We start from the raw sequence: 18,528 nt of genomic DNA on the forward strand, positions 1-18,528 counted from the left end.
AGGTGGTTTATGTTTTTAAAGCCTTAAAGACAGGAAATGTCCTCATAAACCACCCAAACCTGTGTGCGCACACACACACACACACACACACACACATACACAAACAGCTGCGAGGTGATCCACAGCAGCAGGAGATACATGGAAACTAAAGGGCAAAAAGGATAAGGCATCAGTTCTGAGCCCACCGCATGTGAAACGCCTCATCCCTCATCCACCCTGGCCGGAAGACAAGTCTACGTCATCACCGTAATCCCACAGGACAGGTTTAATTACAGCCCTCACAGGATTCAGCGTACAGTACCACACACGCACATGCTCTCACATACATATGAGCACAAATGCCGAGGATGAGCCAGACAGAGTGCTGAGGAATAATAAACACACCCCTCCAACAAATGCAGACTGTGTTTAATTGGTGATTAATGTCGGATGAACATGATCGTAATGGCTTTATAACCAAGCAGCACGACGCAGTGTACTGTGAGTTCAGTTACTGTAGAACAGCATCTTGATCCATCTCTCATCCCTCCCATCAATACACTCATTTATCTCAACCTATCCAGAGAGCGGTCCCTCTGTGGGTGGGCAGTCTATTCTCATTTCTCATCACTGCATTCTGTAATCTTCAAAAATGCCCCTACAATTAAACATTTACATATTTCAGACTCTCTTTCCCCCACCGTATAAATCACGTAGCCTTTCATTTCTCTTTCCTAGCTGAAACTCCTCTAAGCCCATCTTTCTTTCCTTCCCTCACTCTGTCATTTCCCCATTTCAGCGTAAAATGAGTGGCAGCTCAAGCGTCCTCTCTATCTCTCCATCTTTCATTTCTGTAGCGGTCCCTTACGAAGCTCTGGAGAGGTTTAATGGCTTTCTGCTCACAGCTTCTTAGAGAGAAGAGGCTCAGTGACCACGGGTGAGCCGCAGAAAAAAAGATAGACTGAGACAAACATGCCTTCTGAAGGAAGAAAGAGTCTGTGCTCACTGTGACACTGAGGTTGACAGAGGGACACTTTCTCCTTCAATATAAGATGTTTAGTGAGGTAAGAGAGAAATATCAAAGAGGAAAACTCTGAAACTTCATTCCACATTTACCAAAATTGGCAGAAAAAAACTCAAATGCTGGTGAAGAATAGTTTTTCATTTAAATTTTAATTGATGGCTTTTTTTAATTGTTCAATTTATCCTGTTTTATTTTATTGTGTAATGTTATTATTTTTATTTTAACCATGACCACCAGTACTGCCATATAGTTTTTTTCTTAAACACAAAATTACATTTGTTTTATAGGATGTTATAAATAAATATTAATAATAATGTATACTGTTTTTTATTACTTCGGTCTTTCCCACTAGTTAATAAAATATAGTATTTGTTTTATATTATTTATAAATAAAGGTAGTAATTGTACAATTAGTTTCATCTTGTTTTATTTTATTACATACTGTTATTATTTTTTATTACCTAATTTTTTACTGAAAAATTAATTTACTTATGAAAATAAATTGATTTTTTATTTATTAACTAAATAAAGGTGGTAATAATTGTTATAAAATAATATACAATAAATGTGTATTTAACTTTTCTAGTTACTGCTTTTATTGTGTACTTTGAAATTGAAACTGAAGGGGAAATAATGAGAGAGAGAGAGAGAGAGAGATAGAAAGAGAGAGAGATGAAAGGAGGAACAGAGGACGGAGTCAAGGCAGAATCATCTTTGTTCTGTGCCATTATACTTTATTGAACCTGGATTGAGATGATCCTCTTTAAGCATTTTGGAGTGTTAGAAGATAAAAGCAGTTCTTGTGGGACCAGTTGAGATGATTAGTTTTAAAGCACATGTTGAAACAGAAATTAACACGCATTTTCATATCCATCAAAATCTCCTACATGCAACCTGACAGATACGTTTCCAAAGAAAAGCACACATGCTCTTGTAAACTCACAGTGGGTTGCCGGTAACGGAGCAGGTGAGACTGAGGGAGTCTCCCTCTCGGAGGATGCCCTGAGGGGGAATGATTTTCACCGTAGGAGCAACTGCAGAGATAAAGAGAAGAATAGAGAGAGGGAATAAAACAGGAAAAGAGCTCATTCACAAAGTCTAGTCAACACATGCTGTGTTCAATTGCAGTATCCTGACTAAAATGGAACCTCACAAATTACTGCTTTGGAAAAAATACTAAATGTTGCTCTGGACTCACAGTTTATTTTAATACAGCTAATGTGAATAATAATAAAATAATAAACACATAATTTCAATTTTTTTCTTAAATAAATTTTGTATTATTTCAAGTCTAATTGGGATCTTTTTTATTATTCCCTTATTGAATGGGAACTCGCACTGCGTCCCCTAGAGGACACTTTGGTATTCCCAGCCGATGAGTAACCTGAGACGTTCCCTTGTCAAATGGGAACTCGCACTGCGTTGGGTCCTCTAGGGCAGAGGTCCCCAACCTTTTTAGCGCCAAGGACCGGTTTAATATCAGACAATGTTTTCACGGACCGGGCTTTAAGGTGTGACGGAAAAATACAACAAAATAAAATGATACGATTGGCATAAAAACTGTGGTATATTGTAAATATAGTAATAACATGAATCCATTGTGTATTCGTATGCAACTTTATTAGCAGCGTCCTCATAACATCACGCCAACAACATAACATGAATAACATCCTCTCTGCCCCTTAAAAATATAAGAAACCGCAAAAATCCACCGCTCCCGGCTCTACTGGTCCAATCAGCGCAGGGCTGTGCCACAGTGTTGTTTTGTGTCGAAAATGTAAAAAATATATATAATGAGCGAGTACATCATGAATCCATTTTCCAAACAGTGTTTTGGTCTTTTCCTTAATCACAACGGTACCCTTATAATAAGTGTTTATATTAGGACTATTTTAGTCTGGTTGGGGTCGGCAATGCTGAGGAGTAGCAGAGTACCTGCGTGACTCGCCATAGATGTAAACAGAGAGAAGTAGCTCCAGCTACAATGTTCTTCCGCCAGACGCGAGCGCCAAAAGTTACCGACTGCAGCTTTAATGTAAGATATTTATTCTTTCTTGTGCGGCCCGGTACCAAATGACGCACGGACCGGTACCGGTCCGCAGCCCGGGGGTTGGGGACCGCTGCTCTAGGGGACACAAGTGCGAGTTCCCCTTTTCAGGGAACCATGGTTACATGAGTAACCTGAGACATTCCCTTATCAAATGGGTATTCGCACTGCGTCCCCTAGAGGATACTTTGGGGAACACCAAAGTGTCCTCTAGGGGATGCAGTGTCTCGTTCCCCTTCTTGGGGAACCATGGTTACATGAGTAAGCTGAGATGTTTAAAACTAATGAACCTTATTTTAAAGTATTACCGTGTTAGTGTTAAGTGTTAATAAGAGATAAGAGAGATATATTTAATAATAAAAATACAGTGCCTATGTGGAGCAAATAAACAACTTAACTAATTTAAATGATTGCATTATTCAATAGGCTACTGTAGAATTAACAATACACTATATAAAAACATTAACTTACTAATAATAATAATAAAAAAATTAATTGTGTGTTTTACATGAATTTATAAATGTTTATAGATCGGTTATTTATTATGTGGTTTCACTGTTTAGATGGTGTCACTGTCTGCAAACAATGGCAAATATTTTATCTAAAATCTGTGTTCACGCCACCTTATACATTTACTTAAGTTCATTAGCATTTAATATTTTTATGAAAACATGTTTTAAGTTGTGATTTACCACCACTGGCACTTCATCGGACCTGTGGTTATCGTGGCCCCGAGGGGTGTCCCACCCAGGCGTCCCTTATTTTCCTATATTGAAGGTGGCAACCCTATGTTCAGCTGTCTTGTTGCATTCATTCTTCAGATATTAAAAGCAGGGAATGTGTGTTATGAGTTATATCCATTGCTTCTGCATTCTAAGTCTTGCATTCGATAAAGACACACACAAAAAAGATGAAGACGAGGAAGCCGACTCTGGAAGAAAAGCAAGCAATTTGGATGCTAAAAGAAAAGAGGAGAAATCAATTGTTTGGAAACTACTGGCCACATCAACAACCAACGATGATCTGATCGGCTGAAAAAAACAACAGTAGTTGATGACAGACAAATCATAAAAGCTGTGAAAATTAACCCTAAAATACATGTCTGTAAAATCACCAACAACCACCAGAAAGCTGGGGTGATGCTCTGTCAATCTGCAGTCCGCAGGAGAATTTGACACAGAATTACAGAAGCTTAACAGCAAGATGCAAACCTCTGATCAGCACCAGAAAGGCAAGATTCTTTCAAATGTGAGTTGATGGAGCAATGAGACAAAGACGAACCTTTATTTAAGTGACTGGAAAGCAAAAGTGTGGAGAAAAAAGGGAACTGCAAATGATCCTAAGCATACAACTTCATCTGTAAAGCTTGATGGAGGTGGTGTCATGGCATGGGCATGCATGGCTGTCTCAAGAACAGGACCTCTTCATTTGAATGATGACTTAATGTATGATGGCAGTAGCAGAATGAATTTGGAAGGGTAAAAAATCATCTTGGCCACCAATATTCAAGAAAATACCACCAAACTCATTAGAAAGCACTTCATATTGGAACTGGACAATGACCAAAAACACCCTGCCAGTTCAGTCAAGGACTTTATCAGGGCAAAGAAATGTAAAGTCTAAGATTGCCCAAATCATTCTCCAGATTTAAATCCGATTGAACATTAATTTCACCAGCTGAAGAGGAGACTAAAGACAGAAACTCCCCAAAACAAGCAACAGTTGGAATTGGCTGCATTAAAGGCTGGGAAAAGCATTTCAAAAGCATAAGACCAAGAGTCTGGTGATGTCTATGGGTTGCAGACTCACTGTTCTGATTGCATGCAAGGGATCTGCAACTAAATATTAGCTTTTAATCTTTTACATCTGCTTTAAATTCAACTGTTCCAATACTTATGTTCACATCAAATAGTGGGATGAACTCTAAAAGTGCTGTCCTTTTTATTTGGTAAAACGTGTATCTTTCGAAAGACCTAATAATAAAATATGACATTCTGTAGTTTTGTTGCATATTCATCTTTTAATCATATTTGCTAATGTCTTGACTCCACACCAGAGAAAGCAATTTTGTATTTACTGTTCCAATACTTATGGAAGCCACTGTATATTAAAAAAAAAAAAAAATTACATATGAATGTTAATAATATTTCACAATATTACTGTTTTTCCTGTATTTTGGATGAATACAGCCTGGGAGAAGTTTATGCTTCGTTCAAAAAAAGTTCCAAACTTGAATGATATTTTAATACTGTTTAGTATTGAATTAACTTTTATAATCACAATTTTGCATTAAAGTGCTCTTGAAGTGTTGCCTATGGATGCAGCTCACTAGGTTTTGGAACAGAGCAAGCGTCTCAACACATTTCTAGTAGGTGTATGATTTAAACTCACTGTGAGAACAAACAATTCATCTGAACTTGATTGTCTTTTTAGAGAGTAAAGCCCTTCAGATTTTTACAGCAACTTTACGTGAGAAGTCCTTGCATAAAGTAAATATTAGATATGTTTTCTCTCCATCTCTCCACAGTATTACATTTCGAGCGTATCTGTTTATACTGTGGTGTGATGTTTAATGGGATGCTGTTGTCTTCTCATCCTTTATCATCACAGGCAAGATGTAACACAAACAAACAAACCTTGTTAGAAGCTTGCCAAGTGAACATGTTAAAACAGATGGGGCTTCAGCGAGCTAACTAGAACCGTTAATCAGTCTAATATGGCGGTAGTCATGGAAATGTGACAGCATTGTTGGCTCACAGTGAACGTCCAGGCTGAAGTGACGAACTCGCTTCTGCCCCACGAGTGCCGGGTGAGACGCCTCACAGCTCAGTGCCGCTCCATTATCTTTCCTCTCCACAGGGATACGGATAGTGTTGGAAACACTCACAGTCTTGCCGTTCTCCTGCTGTGAGATCACACCTAAATGAAGAGAGAGGGATGGAAGGAGGGAAAAGAAGTCAGTTTGCTCAAATTATAACAATGTGTGTTCACATTTCAGCCAGACATTATTTGCATGCCTTTCGTACAAAGGATTGCACGCTTGCCCTCATTACTTCAAACAGTATGAAGTAAAGGGCATTAATTGGATGCTGAAACAGACAGAGGGAAGTTAAGTCGATAGAGAGTGAGGTCAAACAGAGTTTACCGATTTATGCAAATTATTTATGAGGATTACAATAATTATGGGCTTTCAACTCTGGTCTTTGCCAAACTCGTATTTACCAGACAGTACCAATAACTTGACTATTGCAACGCCATATAAAAACAATCAGAATGGCAGTGGCAAAAACTAATGATCTTTACCCTTTACCCTTTACACAATGAACACAGTGCATCCACTTTACTCACAATGGATTATATTTCCCATAGTTATAATGTATTATAAGTATCATATCTTGCCATTTTTAACGTGTTACTTTACTTAAAGCGGACTAAGACAATTTTTAAATAACAACAACAACAACATAAAACCTGGATCCATTTCTGGTGTGTGTGGGGGCGTATGTGACAAAAAACCTTCGTCTGCACACATCCAAAGAGACCCAGATGGACAGATGCATTTGAAATTGGATAGAGCGACTTAAAGCAATAGAGGGGAAAATGTGCCAATGAGCAAACACAAAAGAGTGAGGAGCAAAGCGTATCTTCCTGGCTGTCAGAGAGATTAAAATGCATGACATTTACCGTGAAGACAGAGAGTCTGACAAAGAGACAAAGCAAATATGCACACATGTGAAGGATTTTGAAGAAAAGCTGACTTTGTATATGTGCTTATATGTGTCTTTAATGTTTGTAAGTGCATTTATAGTATGTAAATATGGTGCATTGAATGTAAAATTACTTTGTGACTTTCAAATTGAACTCACCAGCGATTTCTCGGCGGTCTCGAACCCAGCGCAGTGTGGCTGGTGGTTTGCTCCGTGGGGACATGCATGTGAGTTCCACCTCTCCGCCCTCCACTGCCTCTGTCTTCACCTCCACTGTAGGGACCTCCGGGGGCACCACCACCGACAGCGTCGCCACCTGGTGGTGTGTGTCATCGGTGTAGAGCTGGCAGAAGTAGCCGCCCTCGTCAGATACACTTACATTAGTCAACGTGATCCGCACCAGGCGCGGCGTGAAAAGAACCATCTGAAAACGGTCGTCTTTCAGTGCTAGAAGAGAGAGAGTAAGGATAAGTACGGATAAAGGAACCCCGGGAAACACAAGTTCAAATTAAATTAAAATTGAGCCTATTTGCTTTCTATGCATCCTTGTAGTCTTATTTTGAGCAAATTCACTGGTGCGTGTTATTGCAAACAAGAAAATGTGTCTTTTTAATTTTTAATCAAAATGGAATGACTTTCTCTTTCCCTGAAATGACTTCCCTTTTCCACTGACGTCCAAATAGGCATAAACATTTTGTCCAGCCCAAAATTTTTCCAAAATTGTTCATCCAAAAATGTTCATCCATTGTAAATGGAAATACTGCTATTTTCAATCGTTTAGTTGTCAGAAGAAAAAAAAAACATTTTGTAGATCCCGACTGTGTAAGTAAATAAATATATAAATACCTCTTTGCCTTATAAGGTTTGTAAATAATTTGATATTAAAATAAAATAGTATTACATTTTAAATCACAAATCAGTGAATTAGCTTGTTGTGTTGCTAGCTACTATCAAAAGGGAAGCTTGTAGCTTGACTACTTTTAATTAGTAGTAGTTTGTTGTTTGCAAGTTACAGTTTCAAATTAACTCCTCCAACTCAAGAAAAATCACACAATAAAGATCAAAAGAATAGACATTAAAAGGAAAAGATGAAACGGAGAAGAAAACAAATGACGAGGGTTTTTAACTAGAATCTCTCATAGAACAACACAAATACTGAGGGGAAGCCGAAATCAGAAGCATCGAGAGCTAGTGTTGAAAATGATTTGCACTTTGAAACCAAGGTGAGAGAAAAATCAATTGTCAGAAGATAATAATAATAATAACAAATAATGATGGTTGTTACAAAGGCTGGATGGGCCTTTTTGGGATAAGATTCACACAAACACGTTTTGTATTGACTGGCACTAAAACTCCTTTTCTCCCTACTTCCTTTTAGTGCTCTTTGTCTGTGTCCTCGCAGATAGCAGCTCAACACACACCGGATCCATAAGATGATTACTGATCTGAATGAACCCAGACAACACCTGGCTGCATTTATCTGTGTCATGTTGGAAACTGAATGAATAAGCAAATGAGTGACTGAATAAGCAAACAAGTGATTGAACAAGTTACTGTTTGAATGAATGAACAAGCGAGTGAGTGAATGAATCAATGATTCAGTGTTATATTAAGGGAGTGATAGTGATGAACTGAGTAAGGTAAACACAAAATGAATCAGTCAGTGAATGAGCAAGTGAATCTGTGAATGAGTTGTTTATCTATTTAGTGAATGATACACTGAACAAAGGAGCAAGTTAGTGAATGCATGAATGAATGAATCAAGTCATTGTGATAGTGATGCACTGAGCAAGTAAATCATTACAGGTGCTGGTCATATAATTAGAATATCATCAAAAAGTTGATTTATTTCACTAATTCCATTCAAAAAGTGAAACTGGTTTTTATATTCATTCATTACACACAGACTGATATATTTCAAATGTTTATTTCTTTTAATTTTAATTATCATAACTCACAACTTACCAAATTCAGTATCTCAGAAAATAAGAATATTACTTCAGACCAATACAAAGAAAGGATTTTTAGAAATCTTGGCCAACTAAAAAGTATGAACATGAAAAGTATGAGCATGTACAGCACTCAATACTTAGGTGGGGCTATTTTTGCCTGAATTACTGCAGCAGTGTGGCGTGGCATGGAGTCGATCAGTCTGTGGCACTGCTCAGGGGTTATGAAAGCCCAGGTTGCTCTGATAGTGGCCTTCAGCTCTTCTGCATTGTTGGGTCTGGCATATCGCATCTTCCTCTTCACAATACCCCATAGATTTTCTGTGGGGTTAAGGTCAGGCGAGTTTTCTGGCCAATTAAGAACAGGGATACCATGGTCCTTAAACCAGGTACTGGTTTATCTGCATCTCCATAAAGTTGGTCAGCAGCAGGAAGCATGAAGTGCTCTAAAACATTCTGGTATACGGCTGCGTTGACCTTGGACCTCAGAAAACACAGCGGACCAATACCAGCAGATGACATGGCACCCCAAACCATCACTGACTGTGGAAACTTTACACTGGACCTCAAGCAACGTGGTTTGTTTGCCTCTCCTCTCTTCCTCCATACTCTGGGACCATAATATCCAAAGGAAATGCAAAATTTACTTTCATCAGAGAACATAACTTTGGACCACTCAGCAGCAGCCCAGTCCTTTTTGTCTTTAGCCCAGACGAGATGCTTCTGATGCTGTCTGTTGTTCAAGAGTGGCTTGACACAAGGACTGCGACAGCTGAAACCCATGTCTTGCATACGTCTTCGTGTAGTGGTTCTTGAAGCAATGACTCCAGCTGCAGTCCACTCTTTGTGAATCTCCCCCACATTTTTGAATGGGTTTTGTTTCACAACCAGGGTGTGGTTATTCCTATTGCTTGTAGACTTTTTTTCTACCACATATTTTCCTTCCCTTCACTTCTCTATTAATGTGCTTGGACACGGAGCTCTGTGAACTGCCAGCTTCTTTTTCAATTACCTTTTGTGTCTTGCCCTCCTTGTGCAAGGTGTCAATGGTCGTCTTTTGGACCACTGTCAAGTCAGCAGTCTTCCCCATGACTGTGTAGCCTACAGAACTAGACTGAGAGACCATTTAAAGGCCTTTGCAGGTGTTTTTTTAAGGAGTTAATTAGCTGATTAGAGTGTGGCACCAGGTGTCTTTAATATTGAACCTTTTTACAATATTCTAATTTTATGAGATACTGAATTTGGGATTTTCCTTAGTTGTCAGTTATAATCAAATATTAAAATTAAATTAAAATAAATAAACATCTGTGTGTAATGAATAAATATAATATACAAGTTTCACTTTTTGAATGGAATTAGTGAAATAAAAACTTTTTGACGATAATCATAATTTTTTGATTTTAATTATATGACCAGCACCTGTATATGAATTAATCAGTGATCGAGTAACTCACTGTAAATGAAAGGTGTACATTAAGTCAAAGAGTGATACATTGAATGAATGTGTGAATAAATGATTAAATGCATGAAGAAATCAACAAAATGCATTGAGTACTGGATGTGAATTTCTAAAATGAATAGTCACTGACGAGCAACTGAATGAATTGAGTTATATACTGAGTAAGTGAAAGAATGAGTGAGTTATTGAATGAATGAGTGTTAAAACTGCATAAATGAGTGAGCCCTTTTTCGTGATGTGTATCTTCTCACTTGATCCATGTTTCACGCAACATGAGTAAAAGAGCCTCACTAAAGGAGATAAATGTCTTCACTCATGGTAAATGGCAGGGAAATGTCAATGCATTGTCCAGGCCGGTGTCACCTTTATCACGCCTCATTTACATACCTCACAGATCTGGCCAGTCTGAAGGAATCTCATGGAAAGGGCGCATGCTGATAGGCTATTGTATACATGACCGCTGAGGGATATTTACGCCCTGATGCCTGCTAAAAGACTGTTATCGGGATTCATTAGTTAGTAAGCAGAGGTTTTCATTTGCGTTTCTCCGAGCATTTAGATCAGGGCACTCAGGCTGTAAGGGCAGCCCGGAGCTGTCATGATCGCGCTGTAGAATCCACCGATATTAAAAACCTAAAGATGGTTAGCAAAAAGTATGTCTGGAAATAGTGGTGTGAATGGCTCAGAAGAGGGGTGATTTAGCTCCTACAAAATAGCTCAATTACGTGCACTTACAAAAGCAGAGATCACGGATACTAATTCAGCTTTTAGCTTTTGTGGTCCTTTCTGTTTCTACCAGTTTCATTCTTTTTCTCCAGTACCTTCTTTTCACAGAATTAAATATTCTTTCTTTCAGTCCTTTTCTGAGGCAAGGGTTACAAAGGAAAGGATGAAAACACATTACATATCATGCTAAACAAGGGTGACAGAGAGTCATCACTTTCATTTCAATTTTGAGTGATAGTGACGGCTGCGATGGAAAAAACAAAGGTTGTTTTTACATAAAATTATCTTTAAAAAGAAATTGAAATAAGGTGTAATCAGTTAAAAAGGGTTTCAGAAAGACTAATGGCACCAGTATAAATATTTTCCAAAGATGATAAAAGCTAACCAGCAAGAAAATAGACTGCTCCACTGCTACCGCGGACACCAAGGTTGTGTTTAACATATTTACCACTTACCAGTGCTACAAGAGAAACATTAATGGATATGGAATGTGTCTGATGAACTCAATGTCAGAGAAGGAGTGCTCAATAAATTAAGTCTGGTACTTTTGCTAAAACAATGCAGCAGCTGCAGTGTAATAAAAATTGGGAAGAGCTTTAATACAATCATTGTCTAACTTTATATGATGCTTAGCAGATGCTACACTCTCGGTAGTAATGTACTTTTAAGGTAGTAAAATGCACCCTTCAGAAGTAAATAAGGTGTACCTTTAGAAAGGGTACTGTCTCACTAACAGCTTTTGATCCTTATTTTTCTGAGAGTGTATAAATGTTTGTTCGCATTATTAAAAAAAAAATAATAATAAAATGATGGTATTAAGTTTAAAATTAGAAAATAATGTCACATTATGGAGATATATAATGTCACATTGTGAGACAGTTACAGCTTCTAGAAAAAAAAAGTAAGCAATGTGAGACATATCCATTGCAATCTGCAGAAGAAAAGTCACATTGTGAAATCTAAAGGGATTCAATTGTTTAAAAGTCACAATTTTGAAGGAAATGAAACAGAAAAAGCAACCTGTGCTCCAACCAGTCCTCCAACCAATACGCTCGTATAGGTCGTTTGTCCAAATCCCTGAAATACAACCCATCAGAGCGTATACTACAATTGCGGCAAAAGGTCGTTTTCATATTAATGTTTTGTACTCTTTTATTTGCCCTCTGGTTTGTGTTTCGTGTAGCTCAGTTGGTAGATTATTGCGTTATACCTTGATATGTAATCATGCTATCATGGGTGCGATCCCAGGGAACGGACATGCACGAAAATGTATATGCTCAATAAATCATAATTTAGCATGATTTCTGTGAGGGTTAGGTTTAGGGGTGGGGTTAGGTGTGGTCATTCGAACGAATAAGCCACCAAGTAAAATATGTAGGAAATACTGTGAGATCGGTGTAAAAAGCCCATGCATTTCATTTAAATAAACATGCGTTTTGATTGGTAATGACGTGATACGTCATTTCATGACGACAGACGCAACGCGATACTGTCATTATTTTTACGCCCGCTAGAGGGCGCTTAACTTTAAAACGTAAATATAGGTCGTAATAAGGTGCTTGCACAAACGACCTATATGGTCGTTTTTTTTGTTGGAGGACAGGCTCTAACGTCTATATTGCGAGAAATGGACATATGTACAGAATCAACTGAAAATGAAGTCAGTTATAAGAATTAGTCATATTGGGACATATAAAGTCATATCAATATTTAAAATAGATCAAAATTAACCAAAATTACATTTCATCTATATGATCACTGATAACTATAAGATTAATTAAATGTTAAGCATTGTATAAGTTTTATAATAAGTTTATTATAAGAAAGTCTAACTGTGAAATTTAAAGACACAACTGCAAGTAGTGCATGTACTGTATAAAGTGACAAACTCACAATTAAAAGACATAAAACTGAGAATTAAGTCACATTTTTGAGATATAAGTTGCATGAAGCGGTGTCTGAGCAAGCTCACCTCGAGTTCCATTGAAGAAGAGCGTTTGTCTGCGTGGGTTCTGGATGACCACGATTGAGCCATCATAGTTCTGGAGACGACAGGAGATCTGTGCCGTCCCCCCCTCCAGCACGGTCACGTTCTCAGCCTGCACGGCCTGCCCCCGTGCTGAAAGAAAGAGGGGTAAAAGAGTTAATGCAGAACTCTCATTTTGTGAAATGAATAATTTATGAAGATTTTTTTTGATGGACAGAAGGAGACAAGATGGCACATAGAGCAATTCTGAGATAGAAATACCTCCGTGACCAATTAACACCTCACTCACACAACTACCTTTGTGCTTAGAAGTGTGAACTATGCAGAAGAGGAGACAGAGCGAGTGAAAAAAGAAAAATAATGAGAGACTGACAGATAGACCAAGACAGCTTAAGGAAGAAGAAGAAAGAAAAGGGTCCTAATTAAGTGCTGGTAAGACCAATAGTATCGTTATCTTTATCCATTACTGTGGGCTGACACAGCTCTCTCTTCCATCTGCTCGGTCTGACATCCAGCTCGTGAAAGCACCAGTAATGACAGCTTTTTTTCGCGAATGAACTCAGATCAGTCATATGCAGGGAACACAGAACATCTAACGCTAACTTTCACTGCTAAATCTAACACCATGCCTAAAAGTAACATCTACTGCGTGTTCTGGGTGACGCTCAAGTATTGTTGATGTTTATTTTAGCACAATATAGAGGAGGTTGGACATGAGGTCATCACGGCTGGCCCGTGCGAGCATGCTATTGGAAGCCTCAGCACATCATTAGCAATGGTCTTCATGGAGAGCCTGCCTCGGGTGGACTGTAATAATTCACAACCCTGACACCAAGGCATCGCATTCTTCACCAGAACAGACACGATCTGATGACATCACAGTAGATCACTAGGCTAAAGCTGTCACAGCTGCTGACTGGCGGAGAACGGTCTCCTCCATCGCTCCACTCACTTGCTAGGACAAGATGTCTGACATGCACAGACTGACATGTTACAGACGTGCTGTATATAGCTTAAGCTTGGAACAGTTGATGGAGAACTGTGTAGGTGACTCATTTCACACTATAATAATAATAATAATAATAATATGGAGAAAGTGAACGGTCTATAAGCACTTATGTTTCAAGGGTTTGTTTTTATTATAACTGGTGCTACAGTAATGCGGAGAGAACACAGAGACGAATTGTTGAATAGTCGTTATTTTAGTTTTCTTCACGTACAAAAGGTATTCTCGTCGCTTCATAACGTTACAGTTGCACTACTGATGTTAGATGGACTATTCTGACTATGTCTTTCATACTTTTCTGGACCTTTACAGTGTAATTTACTTGGCAGTAAATGGGACAGTCAAAAGCCTCCAGGTTTTTATCCAAAATATCTTAATAATAATAATAATTCATTACATTTATATAGCGCTTTTCTAGGTACTCAAACCGCTTTACATAGTCTGGGGGTATCTCCTCATCCACCACCAGTGTGCAGCATCCACCTGGATGATGCGACGGCAGCCATAGTGCGCCAGAACTCCCACCACACACCAGCTTACTGGTGGAGGGGAGACAGAGTGATGAAGACAATCAGCAGATATGGGGATTGTTAGGAGGCCATGATGGTCAGAGGCCAATGGGCGAATTTAGCCAGGATGCCGAGGTCACACCTCTACTCTTTTCGAAAGACATCCTGGGATTTTTACTGACCACAGAGAGTCAGGACCTCGGTTTAACGTCTCATCTGAAGGACAGTGGTTGTTGACAGTATAGTGTCCCCATCACTACACTGGGGCGCTAGGACCCACACAGACCACAGGGTGAGCACCCCCTGCTGGCCTCACTAGCACCTCTTCCAGCAGCAACCTAGTTTTCTCAGGAGGTCTCCCATCCAGTTACTGACCAGGCTCAGCCTTGCTTAGATTCAGTGGGAAACCGCTCTTGGGCTCCAGGGTGATATGGCTGATGACAAAATTGTGTTAAACTGTTTTCTGAAAGACGAACAAAGCTTTTACGGGTTTGGAACGACATGGTGGTAAGTGATTAATGACAAAATTTCATTTTGGGGTGGAGTAACCCTTTAACAAGAAGTGGTCATTATATTCTAAAAATGTTCAAAATGTAATTTCCACCACGTTGTACCATTGCAAGTTTACAAATCAAACTTTTTTTCCTTTCAAAGTCAAAAGCTGAGGTCAAGATCGCCACCAAACAGTTCAACATGACATCCTGGTTATAGACCGGAGGCAAAACATCTCTTAGAGGAATGATTAGGATTATTATGGCGTTTTTGCTGAAAAGAGAGAAAAAACAAAGTTCAGGAGGTAAATAAAGTCTATAAAGGCACTAGATGGCATCCTTCATCACCCATTGGCCCACTCGTCTGGCTTTCTTTAAATTGAATCCTGTCATGGTCTATCCATCTCAGAGTACCCTTGTCTTAAATTCAGCATGGCGGGGGAGCGGGTAAATAAAACATTGACAAGTAAGGTATTGAGCTGAAATCAGGAGACGAGAACGGGGAAGAAAATGAGAGACAGTGACTGAGGACGTCCTGGAATTTTACACAATTGCCATTGTAATTGTAGCCATTATTATTTCTGTCCTCCGCATCAATATTGTGATTCATATCACGACAATCAGCACTGCCATTGCTATGCCAATTATTATTCTAATGACTGTTATTACTCAGCACTCAGGCGTCCGCAGACTTGGCCGCCATTGTTTTAATGGCTCCTAATTGTTCCAACAGCACTATACATCAAGAGAAGGTCTGTGAATGCATGGGAGGCAATTAAAACCCTAATTCAAACCTAACAGAACTCAAACAAGTGTGGGCAAATTCCCAACAAAAGTAGCTAAATGTGTTTGATTGAGAAGTCAAACAAAACACGGCTAATTGAGCATCCGTTAAATGCACTCTGCCGCACGCCAGCTGTCTCCGCTTCTTGTAAATGACCAAAATGAAGGGACACGAACAGGAAAACAAATGGCACAGAGGGAGGGGAGCGTGCCGTGACGCCAATACAGCATTCAAGAAACTTGCCAACTCGCTGATGGGGATGGAAAGACACCGAGTGAGATGTAGAGGGAGGCACAGGGCAGGAGAAAGACAGCTGCGGGTTCATATGCAGCAGCCAGGAAAATAGTGGAGGGGCGGTCGAGTCCACTACACAATCTTGAGCAATACAACTGGCGTGAGAGTTGTTTGCAGTCGGATCTGCATTGTGGGAGCTGCATGAAAGTTTATGAGCACTGACGGCAAGGCAAAAACAACAAGAAACTGCAGATGGATTCATCTTGACCCTATTACAATCAAACCATAATAAAATACACAGCATGCTCACAATTGGATTAAGTGTGAAATTGAAGCGATCGACAACAGGCCTGGCGTACTGATGCTATGAGAAGCAAATAAATAAAGTAGGTTTGCAGGGTGGTGGGACATGGGGAAGAACTTCAGGATTTGGCCAGATGAGGGCAATGTATCAATACAGACACACTGTACAAATCCGTATCCTGAAGAAATGGAATGAGGTGGAATGAGTAAATAAATAAATAAAATTCAACGAAATAAATAGAAAATATAAACAGGCCATATCATAGCAGTTCAAAAGTAGAGTAAGATGGGGAAAGCTTATACTCTTGATCATAGTCTGAAAGGTTAATATTGACTTTTTATCTGAACATCAACTTCTGTGAGATTTATTCCATCTGCAAAGTGTTTTGGGTAATAATGTAACTGTTTGTCAATAGATAATCGTGAACTGTGAATTTATTTAGGGTATTAAGATTTTTTTTAATGTATTTGTTTATGACGAATTTTGACGAACATCTCACCAGTTTTTGTCCCTTCAATAAAAGTCAATGAGATTAAAAACAACATCTTTGAACCCCAGTAACTTTCAACATGAGGGTGATTAAACAATGACAAAATCTTTAGTTTTAGGTGAACTGTCCCTTTAAGGTAGGGCATCTTTCCCTACTAAGAAAGCAGTTGTGAATTATGTAGTTGAGTTCAATTTAGTGTCTTGGTAGAAAGCCAGATACAGAGCAGGCATATGAACAACTACCCTGCTTGAGATTAACTAGCTGAATTACAGCATACAGTGGAACCACCAGACACCCTCACACACAGAACATAGTCTCTCTCTCTCTCTCTCTCTCTCTCTCTCACACACACACACACACTTATAACTCTCACATGAATTAGCAGACAACCAGGCAGAGATGAGGACATCTTAAGAGATCCAAGTCAAAGTTTAACAATACTAGTGCTGTTGAGACATTAAATTGTCCTTTGATTCTTTCCTTTAATCCAATTTCACTTCAGTCTTTCTGCTTCGCTCTGCGAGCACCTGATATCTTCTTAACTCATGAGTCATTCATCACAGTTTTATTTTTCCAGCCATGATTCTCCACAACCTGAAGCTCCCAGACGTCACCTAACTTGATGTCTCAGGTAAACAGTGAGCAAGCAGCAAGTAGACAGATTGAGATTCCCTGCTTCTATCTTTATATATCTGTTCCTTTCACTCTGTGGTCTACAATTAAAACCACCACACGGAAGAATCTTGCTCTCTGCCAATCATGGTTAAAAAAAAACATTCACGCCATCAGTAAAACATACTCCCTTGCAAATCCCTTCTCTCCTTTTTATCTCAATTTGTCACTCTCTTATTCTTTGTCTTTCCCAGTTCTATCTCCCTGAGAACCTCGTCTTTTCTCCAATCTGACATATTTCTATCCCCTGCCCTTCTTTTCTTTGTTCTTTTCTTTTCTTTTTTTACGCTTTCTGCTCCTGTCTAAAACTCATAATTCCCTCTCCTACCGCATGCTTTTCCTCACTAATCTCATTCCCTTCTGCTTTCACACCTACACAGGCTCCCCCACCTCCTCCTTAACATCAAACCCGTCTCTTTCCTTCATTTTCCCCTCATTTTTCTTGTCTGCAGCCCCTTAACCCTCACACTAAGCTACCTTTTCCTCTGGAACCCGCTTCATCTGTCACTTGTTTCCTCTGGTTTTCTCCTTGTAACCTTCCCTAACTTTTCCGCCGTGTCTCTTCTAATTTAAATTTCCTTAAAGGGGTCATATGACGTTGCTAAAAAGAACAATATTTGGTGTAATATTTGGTGTAATTCAATGTGGTTTAAGGTTCAAAAAACACATTATTTTTCACATAATCTACATTATTGTTTCTCCTCTATGCCCCGCCTTCTGAAACACGTTGATTTTTACAAAGCTCATTGTTCGGAAAAATGAGGAGTGCGCTGATTGGCCAGCTATCCAGTTCGTTGTGATTGGCCAAATTCCTCCAACGTGTGATGGACATGTTACGCTCCTTACCATACTGTGGTGCCATGTGTCCCGGCACCACAAGACAAAAACAATAAAACACATTATAAACAAGGCATTTGTTGTATCCAGCGGACAACTGTCTGTTTACGCATATCATGCTACATAAACATAAAACCACGTTTGGAGAAATGACAAACAACAAGCGCTACTCCACACTGCTCAAAACTCGCATTTGAATCATCCGTGGCAAATCCGTTATCTGAATATTTGGGCTGAACTGTTCTGGAGCAGTGTTGTAAATACAACTTAACCACTGATTTCGAGTTGTGTCCTCTTTTGGAAGGCCAAATAAAGTAGTTTTG

At 39.1% G+C, this 18,528-nt stretch overlaps 1 protein-coding gene across 3 annotated transcripts in view; it reads right to left on the bottom strand.

Annotated features, from left to right (window-relative positions):
- The window catches only part of LOC132103008 (cell adhesion molecule 4-like), a 126,458-nt gene that overhangs the window by 16,464 nt on the left and 91,466 nt on the right, over positions 1-18,528 (bottom strand). For all 3 annotated transcript variants that reach the window (XM_059507791.1, XM_059507792.1, XM_059507790.1), the window contains exons 2-5: positions 12,864-13,010; positions 6,917-7,204; positions 5,808-5,969; positions 1,947-2,037 (exon numbers count right to left, since the gene is read on the bottom strand). In XM_059507791.1, the coding sequence (XP_059363774.1) occupies positions 1,947-2,037; positions 5,808-5,969; positions 6,917-7,204; positions 12,864-13,010 (688 nt within the window). The remainder of the gene's footprint in view (positions 1-1,946; positions 2,038-5,807; positions 5,970-6,916; positions 7,205-12,863; positions 13,011-18,528) is intronic.

Source organism: Carassius carassius, chromosome 24 (assembly GCF_963082965.1).
Source record: "Carassius carassius chromosome 24, fCarCar2.1, whole genome shotgun sequence".
Taxonomy (NCBI): Eukaryota; Metazoa; Chordata; class Actinopteri; order Cypriniformes; family Cyprinidae; genus Carassius; species Carassius carassius.